This window comes from Eulemur rufifrons, chromosome 17 (assembly GCF_041146395.1).
Source record: "Eulemur rufifrons isolate Redbay chromosome 17, OSU_ERuf_1, whole genome shotgun sequence".
Taxonomy (NCBI): Eukaryota; Metazoa; Chordata; class Mammalia; order Primates; family Lemuridae; genus Eulemur; species Eulemur rufifrons.
The window spans coordinates 35,018,228-35,043,117 of NC_090999.1; the positions used below are offsets into that span (position 1 = coordinate 35,018,228).

Here is a 24,890-nt window from a genome sequence, read left to right on the forward strand (position 1 = left end):
ATTGTTTCTTATTAAAGTAGAATCCTGACTAGTTAATTGATTAAACAAGTGTATATTGAGTGCCTGCTGTGACCAAACATAACGGGATCACTTGAGATCAAGAGACAGCCAAAGGAAGAAAAATCTGGCGCGTGAGCTCTTTCCTTTCCCTATCCTGGGCCTGTACTTCATGGCCTGAGATAAGTAAGGAGGATGGAGAAGTTTTTAATCTTTTAAAAGACATAGCCTTATTTTACCTTTGCAGAAGAGGTGGAAAATAGAGAAAAATTATATGGGGTGGGGGGAATATTAATATTACTTAGGGAAGGCAGAAAATTAGAACTCTATATTCACTTAGGTGGCTCTGGAAGATTATGACACCACGCTCTTTGCCAGAAGGTGGGCTACACTTACCTGGTGTCACATTCATTCTGAATGTTCTTAGAAGGAGAGGTGACAACAACATATTGTCCTAAGGGATGGTCATTTTAGGTTTTGGTTAACAAAATGTATGCCTTTCTCTAGGATCAGAACACTAGGAAGGGCTCCCTTGTGGCCCGATGTGAAACACTGGCACAAAGTCACTTGAGAACTTTGACCCTGCAAAAGATAAAACCCAGCTTCTTCCCACTCTGGGGCCAGCGCTTCTAGGCAATAACGTTTCCCAGCAAAATTCAATTAAACAAAGTCCCAGAGTTGTTCTTCTTCAAAATAATTTTGATTTAATTTCTTTTGTATAAAAGGACAACAAATTACATTTCAGAGAATAATGTTTAGGTTATGAGGTTCCTGTCAGAGCTGTTTTGCAATACATGTTTATATAATCAGAAGTGAAGTTGGCAGTCAACTATAACATGGGCCAGCCAGGCCGCTGGTGCACATGTGGGGGATTAATTTCACTTTGGATCACAAACTAATGTAACAGTCTATTGTTTAAGTGTCAACTAGATTTGGATTTGGTTTTGGACATTCAAATTGGGAAGAAACTGAGTTAAAAAAAGAAAAAAAGGAACACCATCACCAGATTCTACAAGGCAACAGGTCAGTATTTTGTAAAGAAAACATACAGCATCAATATTTTCTGCTCTTATCAATGAGTTCAAACATTTGACATTTTGAATACTGATAAAGTCAGTCAAGTCTTCAGAGAGAAAATTTTATAAAATTTTTCTGTTTAAACCATCCAATGTGTTACTAATTATTTCCTCTATTAATTGTGTTTTGCTGTCCAATATTCACAGAAGTGAATAACAGTGTGTTCAAAATGTAAAGAGAAGAAATGGCATAGAGGAGCAATTAAACACACCTCATAAAACTTATCTTCAAGGCAATTTACCAAAATAAGAGCAAATACACTTAACATACATGATCCCATTTGCTGGTGAACATACCAACTACTTAAATTTTGGACAGTTATGAGGAGGAACATGAAAACAAATCTTTGCTGCTTTACCACTCAGCTTCTTTTATCAGCCCTCCCTGAGGACGCTAACTGAAAGGACTCTGTTTCTCTTTCTCTAATAGTCCTCAGTACAAACTGCCTTGTATCACAGCTAATTGTGCACATAGTTCCTTTACTAGATTAAAATTTCATTTAGGACATGAATGATGTCTTATACATATTTATCTCCTCCAAAGCAATCAATGCTGTAGTTTATTAAATTATTTATGGAAATAGATAAATCAAAACACAAATAAAAAATTTTCCCAGTGAACTCCAAGTAGAAACAGAAACCTCTTCTATTTCTACAGTTAGTAGCTGTGCTGTATTTGTCAAAAATACTTAATGTAAATAAAGTATTTCCCTTTAATATAGTCCCTTTTTATGGACTAATTTCCTTAGGCTTTCTAATGAAGATCTCTCTAAACAGCACATTTAAAATTTTATAACGTCCTCAGTTGTGTGTCAAATAAGCTAAATTCAAAGCAATTAAGGTTAACCATGTCTGAGGAAAAAGTGAAAAAAATTTAATTGAAAATTCAAAGAGATGACAGTAGAGAAAGAGTCTAAATTTAATGGTAATGTGATCTGAATGACTTCGTGTCTCATCATGCTAATGTGTGGGCCAGGACATACACACTGACATACAAAGAGTTCTCTGACCAAGCCAAATAACAGGCCAAAGGAGCTGATCTCATGAAAAGAAACTTAAGAGGGCGAAGTTATTCATGTAAGTCTAACATAAGACTTTAGAAATTAAAAAAAAAAAAGATTTTAGAAATTCTAAATGATCAAGTCTTTTTAAAGAAAACAAAAGCAAAGATCCACATTGCTTTTTTAGTTTAGTAAATAACACATGCATTGTCATATTCACTTTGTTAAGTGGACAAAAATACATCAAATCCTTTTTCCATTTGTTAAAACATTCAAGTACATTATGGAAAAGAGGCAATGAAAACTCTGTCTTTAAAGTTTTTAAAGACAGGGGAGACAACTAAGGATAAACAGGGATTAAGCCTAGATCTCTCAAAGTGTTATCTCGCTTTTGAATCCTATGTCCTGCGAACAAGACCCTGAAGTCACAAAGATTCAGGGACCCTCAAGCACAGACAGATACTTTTCTCCATTCATTATACTCCTAAGAGAGGTTAACAGGGATCCAGACACCTACTTCAGAATTTTCCAGTTAACCTAACTTCCACTAGTTGTTTCTCCTAACAATTTTCAGACTATCTCCCTTAATGTAACTGAGTTCAAAAGGCTATTAGCTGTGTATTAAGGTTTATAGAGATGAAATGATACAATGTCTGAGACTGACTTTAAAATATTTCAGTGGAACGGAAAAACAAGAGATAGGTGAAGCAAATGCAGCAAAGTCTTATAATTACTAATCTAGGAAATGGGTATATGGGGGTTCAACATATTAGTCTCTTTACTTTTGTGTGGGCTTGAGAATTTTCAAAATGAGACTTTTTAAAAAAGGGCTTTAGGAAATGTAGTTAATCATTAACATAGGTGTATGGCTCTATGAACAGGACAGAAAGTTTTGCTGAAAGAAATTAAGACTGGTCTTGAATCTGGGGCTCCCTTACTAGGTTTAAAAAACTATTTCACCTGTCTTTCTCAAAGGAAGGAGATAACACAAATCTATACACCATCCTTGGATATGGATATATATTTTTTAACTTTAGATTAAACTTTAGAGAAATCTAAATTTTTCAGAAAAGAAACATTACCAAGTTGTAGTGCTAAACTGAACACAGAGGCTGTATTACATGGAAGACATGAATTTGGATTATGGTTTGGCTTTTACTTAGGAATAAAAAAGGGGAGAGTGTCAATTCCAAGAATCCAGATTCCCTAACCCTTTTCTCAGATCTAAGGACTTATGGGGATTTAACTCTCTGCCTCGCCAGTCACAGAAGTGAGCAGTCTCCTTCTGGAGGTCATGACTCAAAATGAATCCTCTTCTGCAGTACAGAAACCACTTCCACCCCCAGAGGATACAAGATATGCTGGGCTGAGGCCTCTCCCTTCCTGGCCCCTTTTCCATTCCTCTTCTCTCCTGTGGGCCTCACTGGTCCCTCTCTGCCATGCTTTCCCCACTGGCCTGTCACCATAGCAATGTTCAGGGATCCAAAAAGCAAAATAATGCCCTGGGTCTATGGGGACAATCATTCTTGTTCAAAATCTGGCTTGGGGAACTGTGATTTTGACCTAAGTCACTGGTACTGGATTAGAAATAAAAGAGAAGTCAGACAGCAACAAACTCTCCTACTTTGTTTATTTTACATATGTTTCATGGCCCTGGGTCCTATACTGATACTGTTCTGTTTTTTCACTTTTTTCTTCAAATAGAGATTAAAGACGTAGCTAAGAATTCACTCTATTGACACTAAATACTATGGAAACTTCTTTTTAAAAATGAGGTATTCGATTTGCTGTCCCAAACAGTAGAGGTTTGGGCAAACTGCAGAAATGGTCCAGCAAGAAAGAAAATGAAAGTGAAAACACTGAAACATAAAACAGAAACAGGATCTGGCAATATGCTGCTGTGACACCCTGAGAATCTTTACTGTAGGCAAAATAAATCTGCCCACTTAATACTTCTAAAAGCAAAACCCACTGTGATTTTTCCGAGGGCATACATTTCTACCCAGAAAAGACGATGAGAATGAAGAGGTGAGTAAATGAGAAAGGTAAAGTTACAGACTAAGATCATTCTTCTGGCCCCTTTCCCTACCCATATCAAAAATACTTAGTGGACTACTATTTTCCCTTGCTTTCAAGTTATATTAGAAAACACTTAAAATTATGGCAACAACAGCATTTACAAGTGAATTTATGTAAAACTGTTGTCAAGGTTCAAAATACCATGAAAGATCTTGAGAAAACAGTTGAATATTTCACATAAAGAACTGAACAATCAGGTTAGCCAGACCCAAAATGATGATGAAAACATGAAAGATTAATTTAGGCCACGTCAGACGCTCTTCGTGGTAGAGGGAAATTATATAGATGAGTGATGGATATATGAATACAAAGGCCAGGCCACATGCTGCTCCTGAATATCTGCAAAATAAAAGCTTTTGGGGTTAATATTCATCTTGTACTTTGCTTTTTCTGATTTACAATTAAGGTAAATATAGTATAATTTATTAATAAATCCTCAGTCTGATATTGCAACAAAACTATTTTTGATTCATTTGTTGTTGACATAAAGCATTTGAATTTAAAACTTATTTTACTTGCTAAGTTAATATATTATTTCCTGCTCATCTTTATAGCATCTGCTTGACAAAGACTTGTTATTCATCCCTCAAATCTCCACAGTTCCTCTATGTCTGAGTGATTGTGGCTACTTCCTCAAAAACATCTGGAGATAGGCTTCCTATCTTTGATCTTTTATAAACTAATTATGCATTCCGAGTTTTGGGGGGACTGTTAGCATCTGTTTAAAAATGAGAACAGATGGATGACTGCCTCTGGGCATTCAGCATAATTATCAAAGATAATAACAAAAATATCTAAATATGAGGTTGTGACAAAGAAATATGTACTTTCTCCTCCTTTTCTCTATACTTGAGTTTTCCCGAGGAACAGCTTAATGGGAACTTGTAAGTCCATTATATTCAATAAGTGTCAGGCTAACCATCTCCCCTCTTGTTTCTTATTACTTTCTTAGGTACAGATCAGCCCTGCTGGAGAAATCAGATCATTCTAAACCTCAGTTTCCCTTGAGAATCTGAGGTCACAACTTTAGTCCCATTCTATTCAACCTGTCACAATTTTTTTAGGGAAAGGATATTAAGGGAAAAAAAACCCATCTGGGATCTAAACTCTTACTTTCTGACTATAGGTAGCACTGAAATATGTTTTTGGGCAGAAATGGATTAAGGAAGTTAGAATATAGTCTTGATATATAAAGGACCTCCCAGGTACCCCCAAGAAGTTATATATTACATATTAAAAATAACTTTTACTTTGGATAAAGAAAAAGAAAATACGGTGGAATATGATAAGGAAAGAAAGGGAAAGGAGCCTGAGGCTATGGGATAATGCTTCTAGAATCAGTTCTCCATCAGGAATAAACAGAAATGGAAGCTAATGAGCACTTTAGCTGATACCAGGGAACTACATTTAAATGTTACCAGTTTTAAATACTCACAGGAATTTCATACAATTAAATTAAAACAGTAACAACAGCTCCAACAGGAAAAGCCTAAAGACCAAGACACAAAAGGCCACCATTCCCTTATCAGCAGTACCTTATGATCCCTCCTATGTTTGGGTAGAAACAGGCCATAATCACTCCAGCTCCCACAATAATTAGATTAAGAATCAGCACGTGGAAAATGCTAGAAGTTGAGAGTTTGGAGAAAAGAAAAAATAGGCAAATTACAACCACTAATATGAGAATAAAGTTCATTCTTTTTTTTTTTTTTTTTTTTTTAGACAGAGTCTCACTCTGTTGCCCGGGCTAGAGTGCCGTGGCATCAGCCTAGCTCACAGCAACCTCAAAGTCCTGGGCTCAGGTGATCCTTCTGCCTCCGCCTCCCGAGTAGCTGGGATTACAGGCATGTGCCACCATGCCTGGCTAATTTTTTCTATATATTTTCAGTTGTCCAGCTAATTTCTTTCTATTTTTTTTTAGTAGAGACGGGGTCTTGCTCTTGCTCAGGCTGGTCTCAAACTCCTGAGCTCAAAGGATCCATCCACCTCGGCCTCCCAGGGTGCTAGGATTACAGGAGTGAGCCACCACGCCAGGCCTAAAGTTCATTCTTAACATCTTTAAAATGAGAATGTCTTAAGCTTGACAAAATCACAGCAAAAATAGAAGGCAACAATAATACTCAATGTTGGTAATGAGACAGTGAAATTGGCCCTTTTGTGCAATTAAATTTTATAGGAGCAAACTGGTAGTGTGTATCCATATTCTTTGATTTATAATTCTATTTGGAATATTTTGAGAAAAATAATCAAAACCATGAAAAGCTATAAAGATATTTCTGGAAAACAGAAGATACAGCCTAGATACAGCAAGTCAACAATTTACTTGACATAACATATTAAAATTATTAAAAATAACTTATTATTACCTAGATGGGTAAAAAAAAAAAAAAAATCTAGGCAATTTTGAAAAAAACTAGCTAGATTTTCACCATACAGGAAAATAAAAAAAAATTTGAAAAAATATCAGAAGGATATATACTGAAAAGACTGAAAAGGCAGTAGTAATTGTGTTATAATTTGGCATTTTGGACAATATTTCCTTTTTTCTATATTTAAAAAACTTTTTGTGAAGTGTTTATTTTACTTTCATAGGAGAAAAATAAATTTTATTAAGGGAAAGGCAAAATGGGTGGGTCTTTATTTTTCAGATTTAACCACTGAAAGCTACTCACTATTTACCATGGATAGAATATTTTCTAAATACTTTAACTAGATAGTAACAATTCCAGGTTTGGAAATCAATTTTGGACACAAAAATAATGGAGAGGAAATTTGATGCTCAAGAAATAACTTCATTTCCCCAAGAAATGTGCCAAATATATACAATAAAGCCACACTTCAGGCTCACGTTATCAGAAGTTAATTAATCCCAGATAAAGATTGCAGAGAGAATTAAAAATAAGGAAAATTATTTACACAAATAAGTGGTTAGTCATACATCTTGATGAATTACAAAGATATTAGGCTTCCAGATTTACTATTTATCCAGAAACTTCAACCCTAAAATTGCTTGAGAGCTTTGAGACATTGGCTGGGCCTTTGTTATTTCTGTATGGTAAGAGGAAACAACTTTGTATATTTTCCAAAGTAGCGGTTCCTAAAGTGTGATCACAGCCCAGGGGGGTCCCAATACTCTTTTAGGAAGTCCCTGAGGTAAAAATTATTTTCACAATAATTCAAGACATTATTTGCTTTGCAAAAGCAATGGTGGGTAAAACTGTTGGCCCCTTAACATGGATCTAAGGAGTTGCACCTATTTGTATTCTATACTGTGTTCTTTACTGCAATATACTCTCAAAAGAAGAAAAACAGAAAAAAAAAAAAAAAAAATCCTTGATAAAGAAGTAAAACTGGGGGCGGCAGGAGAAAAAAAGAAAAAAAAAAAAAAAGAAGTAAAACTAGTTCTATTAAATTTCATGCTTTGAATACACATCGTTTTAATATTCTATGTGATCAAATAAAGCACATCTGCTGCATACTGAGGTACAGTTGTCTTGAGGAAAAGTATTTCCATGGCTGAGCTGGAGGCTGACCTAGCTGTTTTCCCCAACAAATGCTATTTTTACTTGAAATGCAGACAAACTATGGTCATTCAAACTTGGGTGTCGACAGACATTTTCCTGAAAATGAATATGAGTTTATCACTTCAAGAAAAACAACTGGCAGTATTTGTTGCCAAAGACAAAATTTGAGCCTTCAAATAAAAACTAGAATTTTGGAGAACTTGTATTTGTTGCCATGACCTTGAAAGTTTTCCAATATTTAAAGACTTTTATAGTGGAATTAGTGGTGATAATGACAATGTGGGTTTTGATACTATATAATGAAGTGTGTCAACATTCAGAAGATCCGCAGAACTCAGTTAACCAGTATTTTCCAAATGACCAAACACAAAATCAAGCATAGGTAAAAGATCCAAACTGCAAGATGGACCAATATAGGTTTTAACGTAAACACATTTCAGATTCCACATTGCAACCAATGAGAAACTACCACTTACCAAGTTTTGGCATAGTATGGAAGAAGAATATCCACAGTCACCTGAAAAGGCTATTAAAAGTAAGTACCTCTTCTATTTTCTAACTATGTATGTATGTGAGGCTGGATTTGCTTCTCATATTTAAATGAAAACAACATATTATAACATTGAATGCAGAAGCAGACAGGAGAAACCAATTATCCACTAGCAAAGCAGACATTTTAGAGTTTTGAAAATGTAAACTAAATAATTTTTTTGAAAGTAGTTATTTTTCAAAAAATGTTTATGTTAAAAAGTAATGGTTTTATTGATTTTTAAAGGAATTAAAAATACTTTAAAGTTCTCAGTTTTAATTTTTCATGTCAAATATTGACAGACATACCCACATAAACTAAATCTCTTGGGGTCCTCATAAATTTTGAGAATATAAAACGGTCCTGTGACCAAACAGTATGCTCCAAAGAATGCACACTCTGTAGAGTACCTGTAACTAGGGGAACTGATAGTGTGTTCTTGGTGGTAGGTCAAGAACACATAACAGAAATTCCAGACTTTTTCCAAGAAGAAAAAACATTCTTCTAGCAGCCACCATTCTGTAAAATAATGGCAGAACATAGGAATAATGCATGTGCCAAGACTTTTTCCATCTATGACTTCACTGTAGATATTTTATTTTGGTGAATATAAATACAGCACAGAGTATAAACACAACAGGAGTCTTAAATTTACTGAACTCCAGTCATCTAAATTAGCAATGTTAGAACTGTAGCTGCTGCTGTTATCAATGCTTGAGACCTGGTAACTTGACATTTGCTTTGTTTTAAGCTAACATATTTATAGCTAAAATTATTTACTGAGGGGACAGACTACATCAGTTCACTTCAAACAGGAACTGATTAAGACCACTTGTTTAGTTGGTTACTGTAAATGCAATTTTTTTCCAAATTTTATTAAAAAGTTTTCTTCATTTAAGATAATTCATTTCCAATAAAATATAACTAGGTAGCTAGGTGTGGTGGCACACGCCTGTAGTCCCAGCTACTCAGGAGGCTGAGGCAGGAGGACCATCTGAGGCCAGGAGCCCAAGGTTGCAGTGTACTATTATTGTGCCACAGCACTCAAGCCTGGGTGACAGAATGAAACTCTATGTAAAAAAAGTAAATAAATAGAATGAGGTATTTTTCACTAGGCTAACACTATAATAAAACTTAATGTAAGAGTAGGAGTTAACCAGGTGTCCATAAGAAGACTGCAGGAAAACCTTGAAATGACATATAGAAATTTCTCTTGGATGAGGGTAACCAGCTTTGAACAGATTTTCAAAATGACTCACACGCCTCCATCCCCAATAAGAGGTCAAAAATGACAGGAGGAATTTAAACTCATTATATATCAAATAAGAATTTAAACTCGTTAAATATCTCACTTCAATTCTAAACAACTGATCATCTATGTAAACATGCACAAATGTTAATAAATATACAAGTAAGTATCAATGACCAATAATTAAAATAAAAATGTTGCTAGCTACACACTGCCAATGCAGGGACTATATATTATAAACTTCTTGGTAATGTGTGGATTAACAGCAACTAAATCATAAGATAAATATAACTGGTATCAGAGCTAATTAACTATGCTAGAAGGAATGAACTTTAAATAATTCCAGAGAAGGCAATGGCTTCTACTTTTAAAGCTCTTCAGGGAAAAGGATACCAATGATCTATCCTTAGTAAGCATTTTCACTAGGCAAATTTTTATAGCAAAAGGATCAGTCACACTTTAAAACTGACCTGCTTGCCTAGTCATATGCTGCTTGGCACATCTTGCTGGTCAAGAGAAGAGCCTTACCTAGGATAAATGTCACCGAAGACATGGCCCAATAGCTGCACACGAGCCAAGTAGCCTAGGAGTGGGTATACAGTCATCATCTGGAACAGCAGGAATATCCTTGCAATGAAGGACAGGGTGTCACTGCTAGGGAAGTTGTCTAAAAAATTCTAATCCAAGAAAGATAACGAGGTCATGTTAAAAATCAAATTCCGTACATACAAATTTATAAAATAGAATGTCTTCTGCTTATTTTCAATACAGGGGCTACTCAAATTGTGGTTCGTGGACTGGTACCCAACCACAAATTACTTGTAAACTATTTTTCAACACAGTAAGTACAGAAATTGAAAGTAAGTGTTTAGAAACTTTTACAGAAATTTGATATTTGCCTCTGTTTTACAAAAGTATCAGCCTGTAATTGATTTGACATTAAAGCAACAACAAAGAAAATCTTGTCTCTCACCACAGATAGATTGAGCAGCACTGCTCTATATGGTTCAAGCACAATACCCAAATCTGTTGCAAAGATTTAAAGGGATAATTTAATTTAATGCTGTTAATATTTTATCCTCACTAGCTCTCTTGCTTTTCTTCCTCTGGGGCATTGTAGCACTTTCAAAGTAAAGAATACAGAACAAGGTGAGAGTGCGTTGATCACCTAGGATCATCATTGTTTATAGTCTATCACTAAACTGAAAAGGATTTATTTCTACTTCCTTTCATGACCCTTTCTCCATTTTAGTTTGGTGTCTAAAAAACAAAAAATCACTCAGAATTTTTATTTTTCCTTTCAAATACAAATACCACAAATATTTCTATCCCCAAGGGAGTGGCCTTTGTATGGGAATGCTCATACCAACGAAATTTTCAGCAAACATTTGGTTGCCAAACAACTTCTGGAATCAAGGAAATCAAAAGAATAAGAATATTTCAAGCTATCATAACAGAGGTAACTCAAACTTATTTCTCTCATAAAGATGAGAACACTACTAACACTATTTGGCTGAAATAACCATTATAAATCAGCTGTAATAAATCACACTGCATATTCAACTATGCTCTATTGGATGAATTTTGTCTGACTAGAAAGTCACCTGTGAAATGTTGTTTTTTTAATAAGAAATTCTTCAGTCACATTTAACTGCAGACTATACTACTCCTAAGTTTCTGATGGGTTAAATAAATGAAAATATTACTTATGGCAACCTTTTATTAAAATATTTTTTTCTTTTATTCTTTCTTTCTGTCTGTTTGTCTCTTTTTTAACAGCCAAATACTCTTTCTTTGTTTTGCTGCCTGCCACTCAGTATCAAAAGGAGAGTCAGATCTGTCATCAGGGACTAATGAACTAAGACAATAGTTTATCCAGGGCATTTCCAGATGTGGGCTTTGGAAAATAAGGAAATTCACTATATTCTCTGTGGAGGTTTTATAAGTTAATGAGAACTACTTGTAACAGTTCTACACAAAAAGAGAAATATATGTACATGATAGTAGTCATTTATTTGAACACCACAAGGCGCCTGGCACGCAATATGTTATCTCAGAGCTCATCTAAAAATCTAATAGAGTATGTATTATACTAGTTAATAGAAAAGGAAACCAAAGTTCAGAAAGAATGAGGAAGGTTCCTACCTTCCTCTACTTAGAGTGGATAACAGAGATGGCATTCAAATCCAGGCCTGTCTGATATTAAATCTTGCCACTATATTACTCTGCCTACTATGCATATATGAAGGTCTTAACATTCACACACAGAGGGTACACAGTGCCTTACCTGCTCAATACAATCTTTGGATAATGGTGGTGAAGGAAATGAAGCAAAAACCAGGACTCCAATATAGAGATAAGTTAATGTCACTAGCAAATAAGCAATACACAGGTCCCTCACCTGCAAATAATAGAATAAAATTCCCATCATACTATAGAAATTTGCAATAAGTCTACATGAATAGGTTAAATGAGAAGACTGACAAATAAATACAAAATTTGTCTTTTTCCTTGTGTATGTGTATGTATACTTTCTAGGTATCTAATTTATTCACAGAAAGTAGTTAAAACAAAATCCACATACTTTATCACTAGTCTGCCAATTTTTTTGTTTTAGTAGTCTGAAATATGTAGACTAAGCTACCTGTTGGCCAACTTAGGAAGTTAACATAAACAGTGGTCTTACACGATTGAAATTCTGACTTAATTTCAAAAGGTAATTTATTTACCAAATTATAAAATATTTAACTACAACAATAAAGCTAAGGGACAAGAAAGTAAGTGTAAGCATGACCTGTAAAATTTAAAAAATTCTTCCCTTAGTAAATTAACTTATAGCATCAAAACATGCCTAGACCATGAGAGTGGAACATATTAAAATATATTTAATAAGGAAGGAAAGCTAGCTAAAAAGCAGACAACAAGCAGGTATTAAAGACAAGCTTTATAAGCCTAAACAGTAAACAAAAGGAAATCAGAAGGCAGCTGTTCAAACAGCTGCACAATGTTATTACTGGAACCAGCAAACAAACACAGAACATTAAATAAAGTGGACTGCTTTCTTCCACTGCTGTTCCCATCCTCCCAACCTCCCATCTCCATGCAAAGTAAAAAGCTCCAAGATATTTAATGCAGCCAGCTGTCAGATCCAAAAAGAACAGATTCCACAGCTCACAAATCTGGTCTCCATCACCCCTAAAGTTATAGCAAAACGATTCAGCACAACTAAATTATGGCAATGAGCCTAATCCTTTTTCATTTTAAACACAAATTACTTTGAAAGCTAAAAAAACAAATTAGAAAAAAATTATATATGATTTTTAAAAAAATTGATGACACTAAGAAAACTGGACATTTGGTATTTATGATTTTTTGGATAACTTTCCTCCTTAAATGGGCTAAAGCAATAATAGAGTTTTATAAACTTGAATGTTGATAAATTCAGTTAAAAAGCAAGTAACAAGCTACAACAAATCTTAAGGTCAGTGCTCAGTTGACAATCAGCTTGAAAGCAAACCAGGGATTACTACACCCTGTATTAGGTGCTAGATAGGCCTATGGAGCTAAAGGCTTATACAGATTGGTTCTGGCCCTCTCAAAGAACTTCTAATTGCTTAGGAATGAGAGAGAAGAGGACGACCCAACCTGGAGGCAGGGGCAGTTTCAAAGTCTTTGCTCTTTAGTTCATGAAGCTCTAGGGCCCATGGCTGGCTAAACTTCAGTCAACCCTACGGTTGCCTTATGATCTTCCGTGGGATGAACGGAAGTTAATCAGGCAACGCCTATTTTCATATCAAAGGGTAGTAGTCTCCCATTATGATGTTTGAAAGTCATTTTATCCTCAACTTACTCGATGCCACTCAAGAACAAAGGTAGCCTTGTAAAAAAAATCTCAGAGGCAAAGCAGCTGTGCCAGAGAGGACTCTATGTAAAGAGGGACAGCAGTCATTCCGTGGACTGTCTTTAGCTATATACCACCTGATCACCACTTTATTTTGGTCTGACTTCCTGCAGAAAAATGTACCTTAGCACACTTTGGGGGAAATCTGATGAAGATGCAAAGGCTAAGGTGGAAGGGCTTCCCAATAAGATGGTTTCCCCCTATGCTTTTCCTGTTCTCATGGCACCATGCAGACATCTCAAATATAGCAGCTATTACACTGTAACTGTCATTATTTTTATTATAAAAGTAATCCATGTTCATGATATAAAGGATCTCAAGTGGAGATAAAAGGTCCCTTGACATCTTCAAAATAGCCATGGTTAGTTGTTCTTATATCATGTTGGTTTTTAAATTTTTGTCTAAATTGATTCATACCACTAGACTATGTGATTCTGAGGATAAAGACTGTGTCTTTTTCATCTTTATATCCCCAGTATCCAAGACAACACCTGGCACATGGTAGGAGCTCAGTAAATGTAGAGAAAAAATAATAACCACATTGGCTTTGTTTACTACATGTTTCTAGGCATGAGGCTCTATGCTAAGAACATTACATGTGTTGTCTCATTTAATCCTCTTAGCAACTTTATAATGTAGATATAGCCATTTTCTTCATTTTATAGATGAGTAAACTTAAGTGCAGCAAGGTTACAAAACTCATTCATGGTTACAAAGTGAGTAGCTTGTGAAGCCAATATTTAAATCAAGGTCTTTCTGGTTCCAGATTGTATCCCTTAGCTACCATGGAGATCTGACCAGTTACCAATGTATTTGTGTCATAGTTAATAAATAACAACAATGAAAAAAAATGAAAGAGATAACAAGTTATGAGTAACAAAGTATACAATAGAGCTCACATAGAGATGCAAAAGAAATACTAAAACCAGAAAAGTTCTATTTCACGGTAATCCAACATACACTTGGTAAAACTGGGTCAGGAGTTACATATCTGTTTTCATCTGAAAATAAACTAATGAACAGAAATGATGCTTTTTATTATAAAAGCAGCTGAGGTTTAGCATGATCCTGGGAAACATGCCACCTATGAATAGTATACACATATGTGAGATTTGCTATTTTCTGGCTTAAACCCAAGCCATCACTAAGGCCTAAAGATATAGCCTCTTGAAAGCCCATTTAGTGGAAAAGGGTAGGAAAAAAGTTACCTTTTAGAAAATGAGGCTCAAAGTAAAAATATATTTAAAAAGAGGCACAAGTGACATTATGAACTGGTAATATGTCAAGAAGTCTATACATTAATAATGTAACCTACTCTGCCTCATGAATAAGCAATGGCTGGCACAGTTGATGGTAGGGAACTAAAAACAGGTAGAATGCCAACTCAGAATGAGGACTGGATTTACAACAGGGCCAGAAGTGGTCTGGGAGCACATTCAGTTTGTCAAACATGGTTTATTATTTGTTCCACGTACCGTTTATAGTGAAAATACTATCCAGTGGAGTATTTACTAACAAGACTGACAGAATCTGACCACAGAGACCTACCCCAAGCACTTACATAAAAACTTCTGGTGTACAGCCTAGTAAACTACAGACTTGTATGAATAAGGAAGAAGTAAATAAATTAAGATATTAGGCATCTCAAATCATTTTAAAGACCAAAGCAGGGTAATACAGCTAAAGACAGACAAAATAAAGCTGAACAAAAAAAGCACAGTATTGGTTCTGATTCAAACACAACGAGGAAATATAAAGAGTTGTTAACCCACATATCCAGGAGGGTTACAGGGACCACATTTCTGAAGATAAGGAACAAGTTGGGTGATCTTCAGCCCCCTAACTTTTTTTTTTTGGTAAGGTATGCCAAAGGAATAGAAATGATATCCCATTTAGTTATACATGTGAAAAATGTTCAGTGAAAGAAAATACTACACAAAATTAAGTTGAACTTGGAAAACTTGGAAAATTTGATTGTTATACCTGTTTTAGGAACTTCATTGTTTCAAAATGTTTTTAGATCCAAGTTCAAATATAGTTTATACAGAAGAGAAGGCCTTTTCTACTTTTTTTGTCTTCTTTTCTACTTTGAAATCTTTGTTTACTGAGTTTGGAATAACTAATCCAGTATCAACATTATGAATTCAGAGTCCCTGGCAAGCTTTACATTTTCTGACTTTAATCTCAAGAAAATATTATTCCATGATATTAACAGGACTTCTATAAATCAAATTACTTACTGAAACCTGATGAAAGGTATAATCATTAACTAAATCAAATGACAAAGTTTTTCTTAAAATATAGTACCCATTACCTTGATTTATGCTAACATATGAGCCAATTTCAGTATAACTGAAAGGAGAGTATATATACTTATACATATTTGAAGTGTTTAGAATGTTGATGTCACATAGTGCTTCACAAATATTAGCTTTATCATTAGTAATTACTAATATGTTAAGAAGTTAACATGAATTACAACTGGTACCCCTAGTTTTAATTAAGACAGAAAGAAAACATCATCCATTTAAACCTTGGCTTTTAAGCCCTTGTTTTAAAAACATTTTCCACAAGTGACAAAAGTTGAGTCAAAAATTCTATTAGCTGAACCTCACATACCAGTTCTACAAAGCCCTAGTCCCAAAACTCAGTGGAAGTAAGAACTCATTTTTATGGTATTTACATATGAAATACAGATTTCAAGGCCCGTTGAGTGTTCTAATAGAAAGGCAGTGACCCTTCTTCAATCCTTGGGGGACCATGAAATAAAACGTCCATCTCTCTATCCAGTCCTAGCCTCTCACACTAAAGCATGTACACCTCTAGATAAAATGATGTGATTTTCCAGGAAAGAAATTCTACTTAAGAACTGTGGGGAGCAAAAAGTTCAGCACAGTCCTCACTTTGTATGGTAGTACGAGACTGTAAATATCACTGTACAACTTGAAACTGTGCAAAGCAATCACAGTAATCAATGGTAAAATTTATGATTATTCTGTGATCTTTAGCAATTTTTGTCAAAACATTAAAAACTCTCTTACTATTGGTTATAAATGTCTAGGGAAAAGAGTAAATAGTAAAACTAATATTTATTTATTTAGTACACTGTAACTTAAAATATCAGAAGCATTGAGAATTAAAGTGTTTTATTTCTTAGTAGAAACTTAGCAAGAGTAGTCTGAACTATTCTTGTCTCCTTCTCATTGTATAACTTACAATATGCAGCAAGCATTTTTTTGTGTCTTGGTGAATTGTCATACTCCTTCATTCTAACTTTGTATCAGCTTCTAAGATTTCATCCTTTGTGCTTTCAATGTTGTGAAATATCTCCAAGAATTCTTTTAATGTGAAGTTTTCTGACAGTGTCCCTTCGTCTGGGATTTCTTCATTCTTGTCATCACAACCACTTTCCAAATTCATGTTGATAAGCTCACCTTCCCTAAGTTCCTCTGGCTGCATATCTAGAGTCTTTTGAATGGCAGCAATGTCAACATTTCCAAAACTGGCTATTTCTTTTCTAACTCCATTTATGTTCAATTCAAATTTCACTTCTAGCATTATCGCTTTTTGCTTCATTGTCGCACTTTTACCTTTGTTTGCCAATTCCCTCTCAATTATCCATTTTTGTAAAACATCACATCAGTTTATCACTGAGAGACAAGGAGGCAACACAACTACCTGCTTTATAGACTGTGTGTAAAGTGACTAACATGCACAGTGACTAATCACCGACAGACTTTGAAAGCAGCGATGTGACCAGTCACTAATCATGATGTACACCTGTTATTTACATAGTGATCTGTGAACTGAAGGGCTTGCAGCTGCTACTATTTTATGCAAGTACTCATAGTTCAAATCCTGTGGTAACTGAACTTTGAACAATATTGGGAGTGACTAATGTAATTTAGGAAAATCATAGTAACTGAAATTTGTGCATACAGGAACCAGGCAACATGAGAACTGCCTGTAATTTAACTCATTATTTTGAGACCGTTTTCTAGTAACACAAACTAATTATGAGCCGATAGAAATGTGCATGAGTATTTAAGACAAAACACAAGACTTTAATAAAATTGTATTCTTCCCCAGATTCCCAGGTATACAAGGTTGTTCTCTGTTATTAGGGAGACTTTGGTGGCAAACTTTGAAAAGCATAGCCTTATGGATAGAATGATCCAATACATAAGAATTCTACTTCACAGAATGGGTTTCTGGGGTACTTGGTCTAAGTTGGCTTATGAGAACAGGCTGTAAATGTCAAAAGAGAAAGGGTAAGAGGGGTAAAGAAACTAAAAATTTCCAGCCCCTACTGTATATCATATCATGTTAAACACGTTTCCTATTTTATTTTTTATTTTTATTTTTATTTTTATTTTTATTTTTTTTTTTTGTTGAGACAGCGTCTCACTTTGTTGCCAAGGCTAGAGTGAGTGCCGTGGCGTCAGCTTAGCTCACAGCAACCTCAGACTCCTCGGCTTAAGCGATCCTACTGCCTCAGCCTCCCGAGTAGCTGGGACTACAGGCATGCGCCACTATGCCCGGCTAATTTTTTCTATATAGATTTTTAGTTGTCCATATAATGTCTTTCTATTTTTAGTAGAGACGGGGTCTCGCTCAGGCTGGTTTCGAACTCCTGACCTTGAGCAATCCACCCGCCTCGGCCTCCCAGAGTGCTAGGATTACAGGCGTGAGCCACCACGCCCGGCCGTTTCCTATTTTATAATATTAGGTTATTAAGCATGAAATGTCCAATTTCCTTGAATATTAAGGTTGACAGTTGATATCTGACATTTCATTTTGACACTTGTTTTATGTTTATTGTGAAGGTACATCCTCAGTCTTTCAAAACCACGCTGTGGCTTGTGATTATCTTTAAAAATTTTTTTAGAGCAATTTTTGTGAAACCATGGATAAGTCAAAATTTGTGTTATTTTTTTAATATGAATTCCATCGTGGAACCAATGCAGTGCAGACAGCTCGAAATACCAACAAAGTGTTTGGGAAGGATGTGGCTAATGAACACACAGTATGTGGATGGTTTGAGAAGTTCCATTGGTGATTTTAATCTTGAAAATGAGCCATGTGGGCGACTTGAGACCAACGTGGATAATGACAAGCTGAAAGCTGTAGTGGAAGCAAATCCATCTCAACCTATGTATAAATTAGCAGCAAGGTTTGACGTTACCGTTCCAACAACATTGGACCATTTGAAACAAATCAACGAGGTAAAGAAGCCAGATAGATGGGTTCCACATGAATTAAATGAGCATCAGAAGAGAAATTGTCTTGAAGCTTGCCTTTCTTTGCTGTCACGACATAAAGGTGAATCATTTCTATACTTACTGTTACATGTAATGAAAAATCGATTCTTTTTGACAATTGCAAGCATTTGACACAATGGTTGGATAAAGATGAGATCCCAAAACACAGTCCAAAACTGAATATTCATCAAAAAAAAGCTAATGGTGTCTGGTTCATGGCCCGGTACTGGCATTATCCACTACAGCTTCAGGAAACGTGGTCAATTGATCACAGTGGATGTCTGCTGCAACCAACTGGATGAAGTGATGAGGATGCTTGTGATTAAGCAGCCGAGATTGGTCAACAGAGACAGGCCAATCCTCTTGCAAGACAACACTCAAACACATGTTGCACAGACAATGCTGCTCAAACTACAGCAGCTAGACTTGGAAACTCTCTGTCATCCACCATATTCACCAGACCTGCCACTTCTTGCAAGGGAAAATATTCAATTCTCAACAAGCTGTGGAAAATGCCTTTTGCGATTTTATTACCACTCGCTCTCCAGGCTTCTTTGCTGCTGGAGTAAACAAGCTACCATTAAGATGGCAAAACTGTTGATGGTTTAGGCACATAATTTGATTAACTGTACTGTTTTTTGTTTGAGATACGATAAACCACACTTTTGATTCAAAATTGGACATTTCATATTTAATGACCTTCTCATTACAACTCTGACAGGTATCATTAATGCTATTTTTACATATGAAGAAAACAAAATGTGAGATAAGGTCACCAAGTTAGGAAGTATGGAAAATCCAACTCCAATTCCATTTGTAGGTAACATGCCAGATGTGTGGTCAGTAAAGATGAAGAAGGAAGAGCTTGACTTATACTCTTGCCCTCATTTGAGAGCTAACTTCCCTCTACTTAGGAAGCTTTTTGCCTTCATAATGACTCTGCCAAGCTTTACCTTTTACTCAAAACCTTCTCAGAATCCCCCAGTCACAATCTACCCATCTTTCCTTCCTTTATATTTTCAGTAACAACTATATAGACTTCTAGTTGAGCTTCATCATGATTTTTGTTTACATGATTAGAAGCTGTTAAATTGAGCTCAAAATCTGTAGACAAGGCAACAAGTAACTACATAACTTCTGCTTGCTCTGGGTTTAGTTTGCTCTTCTTTTTCCAATGGCTTAAAGTAGAAGGTTAGGTTTTTGAGATCTTTCTTTATTTTTAATGTAGGTATTTAGAGCTATACATTTCCCTCTAAGCAGTGCTATAGCTGCATCTCATATGTTTTGGTATATTGAGTTTTCATAATCTCAAGGTATTTTCTAATTTTTCTTGTGATTTCTTCTTTGACTCTTTGGTTATTTAGGAGTATGTTGTTTAATTTCCACATATTTGTGAATTTCCAAAATTTCTTTGTTATTGGTTTGTAACTTGACTCTATTATGGTTGGAGAACATCCTTTTACATTTATTGAGGTTTGTTTTATGACCCAGCCTATGATCTATTTTGGTAAATGTTCCAGTGTATTTAAAAAGAATGTGCATTCTGCTGTTGATAGAAGACTTTATGAATACTGATTAGATCAAGTAGGTTGATAGTGTTTTTCATGCTTTCTATATCCTTCTTTTTGTCTATTTGTTCTATCAATTACTGAACGAGGGGTCATAAAAACCTCATTATGATTGTAGATTTGTCAATTTCTTTCAGTTTGGCAATTGTTACTTCATTCACTTTGAAGCTCTGTCACTGGGTGCATATACATTTAGGATTATTATGTCTTCTTGATGAATTGATTCCCCAAAGATCATTAGATAATGTTCCTCTTTATATGTGGCAATACTGATTGTTCTACTTTGTCTGATATTAATACAGTCACTCTACTTTTCTAATATCTAACGTTTGCATGGCATATCTTCAAGTGTAACATAAATTTTTTGCAGACAGCATATATAGTTAGGTTTTGTCTTTTAACAAGTCTGACAATTTCTATCTTTTAATTGTGGTGTTTGGACCATTTATATTTAATGTAATTATCAATATGAGTTTAAATCTACTCTATATCTTGTTATTTGTTTTCTATTTGTCCCATCTGTTCCCTTTTCCCTGCCTTCTTTTGGATCAGTTGGGTATTTTTTATGATTTTATCACCATTATGTGCTTATTAACTATACTTCTTTATTTTTTAGTGGTTGCTTTATGGCAGGGGTTGGCAAACTATGGTCCATGGGCCAAATCTGGCCTGCTGTCTGTTTCTGGAAATAAAGTTTTACTGATACACAGCCATCAACCATTTGTTTACTTATCATCTACAGTTACTTTCATGCCACAACAACAGAGTTGAATAGTGATAACAAAGACCATGTGGCCCTCAAAGCCTAAAGTACTTACCATCTAAACCTTTACAGAAAAACTTGCTGACCCTTGCTCTATGGCTGAAGTTTAAAAATTAAGATACTATAACAAAATTACATAATTGTACAACAAATATAAAGTGCTTCAAATACTGATTTAAAATGTCTAGCCTCAGGAGATATAAAAGTCAGTTCCTTAGATAATTACTCACATTGTTTTCTTGGTTCTTGTTATTCTTCAAGAGTGTGATAATACAATTATGAATAAAAAAAGCAAGGGTGAGTACTCCAGTCAGCTGTGGAAATTGAAATCTTATCTCTAGGAGAAAAAGAGACAAAAACGTTAAAACTGACAACTACAAAATGAATAGTGTTAATAGCAGCCAAAACTAAAAATCAGTTTTTAGTTTAGGGAATAAGAACACTAAAATGTCTTTACAAAGTTCCTCAAGGACAGCATCATACTGGGGCAAAGCACTTAAAAGGGGGGGGGGGGGGGGAGAATCAGGAAATATCTACTCTGTGTATGTACTTTATATCAGTTATTCCTATTTGAGGTCACACAACCAGCATATGGCAGACCAGGATTCAAATTCAGGATCTATCTGATTTTAAAGCCCTTCATTTTCTTAACACCTGAATTTTTCAGAAAAGTACCTCTAGAAAAGGAATTATGGGGAGGAGAATTAGTCATTTAACATTCTCTAATGACAAATCTAAAAAACATTAACTAAAAATATGACAAATAAATGTCCACCAAGAGAGAATTGGTTAAACTAAAATCAGTTGCATAGTGGTATACGGAATTTAAAAATTATGTTGTAGAGGAAGATTTTATGTTCTGGCAAATGTTCATGATTCAAATAGCATGCATAGTGTAATTTTACTTTTCTTTTTTAAAATGTGTGTACATAGATGTGTGTATGCAAAAAAAGATGTAAATAGTGGTTATCTCTGGTTGATGGGATTTATTTTAAATTAACCACTTATATTCTGTAAATATTCTATAATAAGCACAAAGTTATTTTAAAATAAGAATAAAAAAACATTTTAAAGCACTGCCAATTTCTGCTTTGAGGTCTGCTAATAAAGAAGTGAAAAATTAATTTTATATAGAATAAGACCATGATTTTACTTGAAAATACTGCTGGATAGGCAAAGTAGGTGGCAAAATGGAGAACAAAAACTCATCTCAGAGGATTCTTTAGTGTAAAAAGTAGAAATATAGAAAAAGTCTACTGACTCATTGCCACATTATTTTAGGAGAGGAAGCAAGAACAATTAAGAATTAAGCACTAGCTCTAAAAGAAACCAGGAAGACCAACAAAATTATATATTCAGTTTGCTATCAAGTTTTTTGTTTGCCTGTTAGCTTTCATCTGAATGTTGGCTGTGGAAGCAATTCAAGGTATATTTTTCTTAGGCAAATTCCCCCCTTTCTGTCTATAATTTTTTTAATTTTTAATATTTCAGCAATACAATTTGGAAGCAATTCCCACTTCTGCTTTTTTAAAAAAAAAATCTCTTGATAAATTGGAACTAGGACAATTCCTTAAGAAGAAAAACACTGATCACTTCAGAACAACAGTCAGCATTATATAATTATAATAGAGGCACTATATTTGAAAAGATGATAAAGTTGTTATTTGCAGATGATCTTATTACTTGCAGATATTCTTGGCAGAGAAACAATTGAAAAACTCTTCAGTAAGAATTCAAAGTAAGGTAGCCAAATAGAAAAAATATATATTTAAAAAAAAATAACATTTCTTATACACCTATAATTGGTTAGAAGTTGTAAGACAAATGAAAGGATCTTAGTCACAATAGCAAAATAGACATAAATTTGGCCTACAGATAACTTTAACATGTCAAATTTACATTAAAATATTACAAAGCTTTACTGTGACAGGTGTGGAGATGTACTACTCAGATCTCCTTTCAAGTGAGAACCTGAAGCAAGGAGGGCAGGTAGCTGATACCCTCCAGCTGCAGCCCCTTTTGGACCTGCTGCTTTGTTCAAGCAGAAGTCACACTCTCCCTGGGCAGCTCCTAGCCAACCACTGAGCACAGTAGGGTAGTGGGCCTGACCACTTTTGCCCAGCCCTGGACTCCAGGCAATCTTTGTGCCAGAGCTTCATGTTAGGTTGGCTAAAACTTTCTGAAATCTATTTCTACCCAATCTTCCTTCTTTCCCTCTCTCCTTTCATAGATACATGAGCTTCCCTGCGGTCTGATGTAGTTACCTACTGCTGTGCCTAATCTCCTCTATCTTTCATAAGTGCTGCACTAATAAATTTCTTGCCCATCTTACTCCATTCTGTTGTCTGCTTACCAGAGAACTTGAATAGATCCCACTTGGTATTGGGAGTGGTATCAGAAAGCAGGCAATGAGATGGAATTTGGGCCCTGGATCACTCATCACCCAGCTTTTAATTACCATCTAAGCTGTGCTTTAGCTATATCCCAAGGTTCTGATAGTGTTTTCACTATCATTGCTTTTCTAAATATCCTGTTGATTCAGAGACAGTGAATAAATGAGACCATAGCATCTCTGACCTCAACTTACCTTTTAACAAAGAGGTTGTTTGTATTTGACTATAGCAGCTCCATTGTGAATTCCATTTTTAGGCAGGGAATTATAGGACTATTTCTCCTGTACCCTATTGATCTCTTGAAGACACAGAAGCCTATCTCCTAGTTTAGGCCATTCCAAATAAGGAGGAAGGAAAGTCTCATAGCTGGCCTCCAGAGTTATTTTTAGCTTAAAATAGAAGGCTCTTCACATTTGACTTTTGCCTTATCTCCTATCACTTCTTCAGCAAGTATTCCTTTCACTCTAGCCATTCAAATTCTTGTAATTTCCTAAGTGGATCATGTTATTTTAGGGTTTAACTGCTGCTTAAACATGTTCCCTTGACCTGGCATACCCTTTCCCCCAATTCTCCATTTAGGGAACTCCTTTTGGCCCTTCAAACATTCCCTTTTGAGAACCCTTGCCTGACTCCTAATTCTTGTTTATATGCAATTCCTCTATACTGCTATCTCTTGTGTATATTGATTGCTAATTCACAAATTGGTTTTACTGCTCAACGGTAAGCTCCTAGAGGGCAGTGGGTCATGTCTTACATGACACCATGTGGCATACAATCAGGGGCACTCATTTATTTTCAGAATAAAGGATTCTCAGCCATGGAAGTGGTCCAAATTCTACTTTAAACTGTTTTTTGAATGATTTTATTTTTTGCTAATATCTACTAGTTTTCAATAAGTTCTTTTCAATTTAGCTGACCTTTCCTGTCTCTCAGAGTAATCAACCTCTACTACCTCCAAGACAGCTTGTGAAGCAACTTGTTAGCTGATTCTGTTCTACCTTTTCTAATTAAGACAAGTAATACCACTGTCAGGTTTCTAACTTGTCCAATCAGAGTGGGTAAATATCCAGCTTATTTTCCAATTAACCAACAAAAACTGTTTTTTGAGTAACTTTCTTAAAAACCCGACATTCTCTTTAACAGTATTATTGAGATATAGTTCACGTATGTTTCATCCATTTAAAGAACACAATAAAATAGTTTTTAGTATAGTCAAGGAGTTGTGCAACCATCACTATAGCACTTTCCTTTTCTATTGCCAAATAATGTTCCATCACACGGCTATACCACGTTTCATTTATCCATTCATCAGTGATAGACATTGAGTTGTTTCCACTTTTTGGCTGTTATGAATAATGCTGCTATGAACATTTGTGTACAAGGTTTTTTTTTTTTTTTTTTTTTGGTGGAAAACATGCCCTTTTAAAGAATACAGACATTTACACCATGATCACTGCATTGTAAATTAAAGAACAGATTTCTTCACAAAGTGGTTTTAAAGAAGCCCCAAATTTCTGATCATTTTCAAACTGCTTACTTTATTTCTTTG

The 24,890-nt window shown here is 35.1% G+C and overlaps 1 protein-coding gene across 2 annotated transcripts in view; it reads right to left on the bottom strand.

Moving 5' to 3' along the window:
* Positions 1–3,215: 3,215 nt before the first annotated feature.
* Positions 3,216–24,890, bottom strand: part of SLC38A9 (solute carrier family 38 member 9) — a 47,773-nt gene continuing 26,098 nt past the window's right edge. For both annotated transcript variants that reach the window (XM_069492000.1, XM_069492001.1), the window contains exons 10-14: positions 21,179–21,285; positions 11,743–11,856; positions 9,984–10,132; positions 5,689–5,778; positions 3,216–4,492 (exon numbers count right to left, since the gene is read on the bottom strand). In XM_069492000.1, coding sequence (XP_069348101.1) covers positions 4,327–4,492; positions 5,689–5,778; positions 9,984–10,132; positions 11,743–11,856; positions 21,179–21,285 — 626 coding nt within the window. In that variant the 3' untranslated portion in view covers positions 3,216–4,326. The remainder of the gene's footprint in view (positions 4,493–5,688; positions 5,779–9,983; positions 10,133–11,742; positions 11,857–21,178; positions 21,286–24,890) is intronic.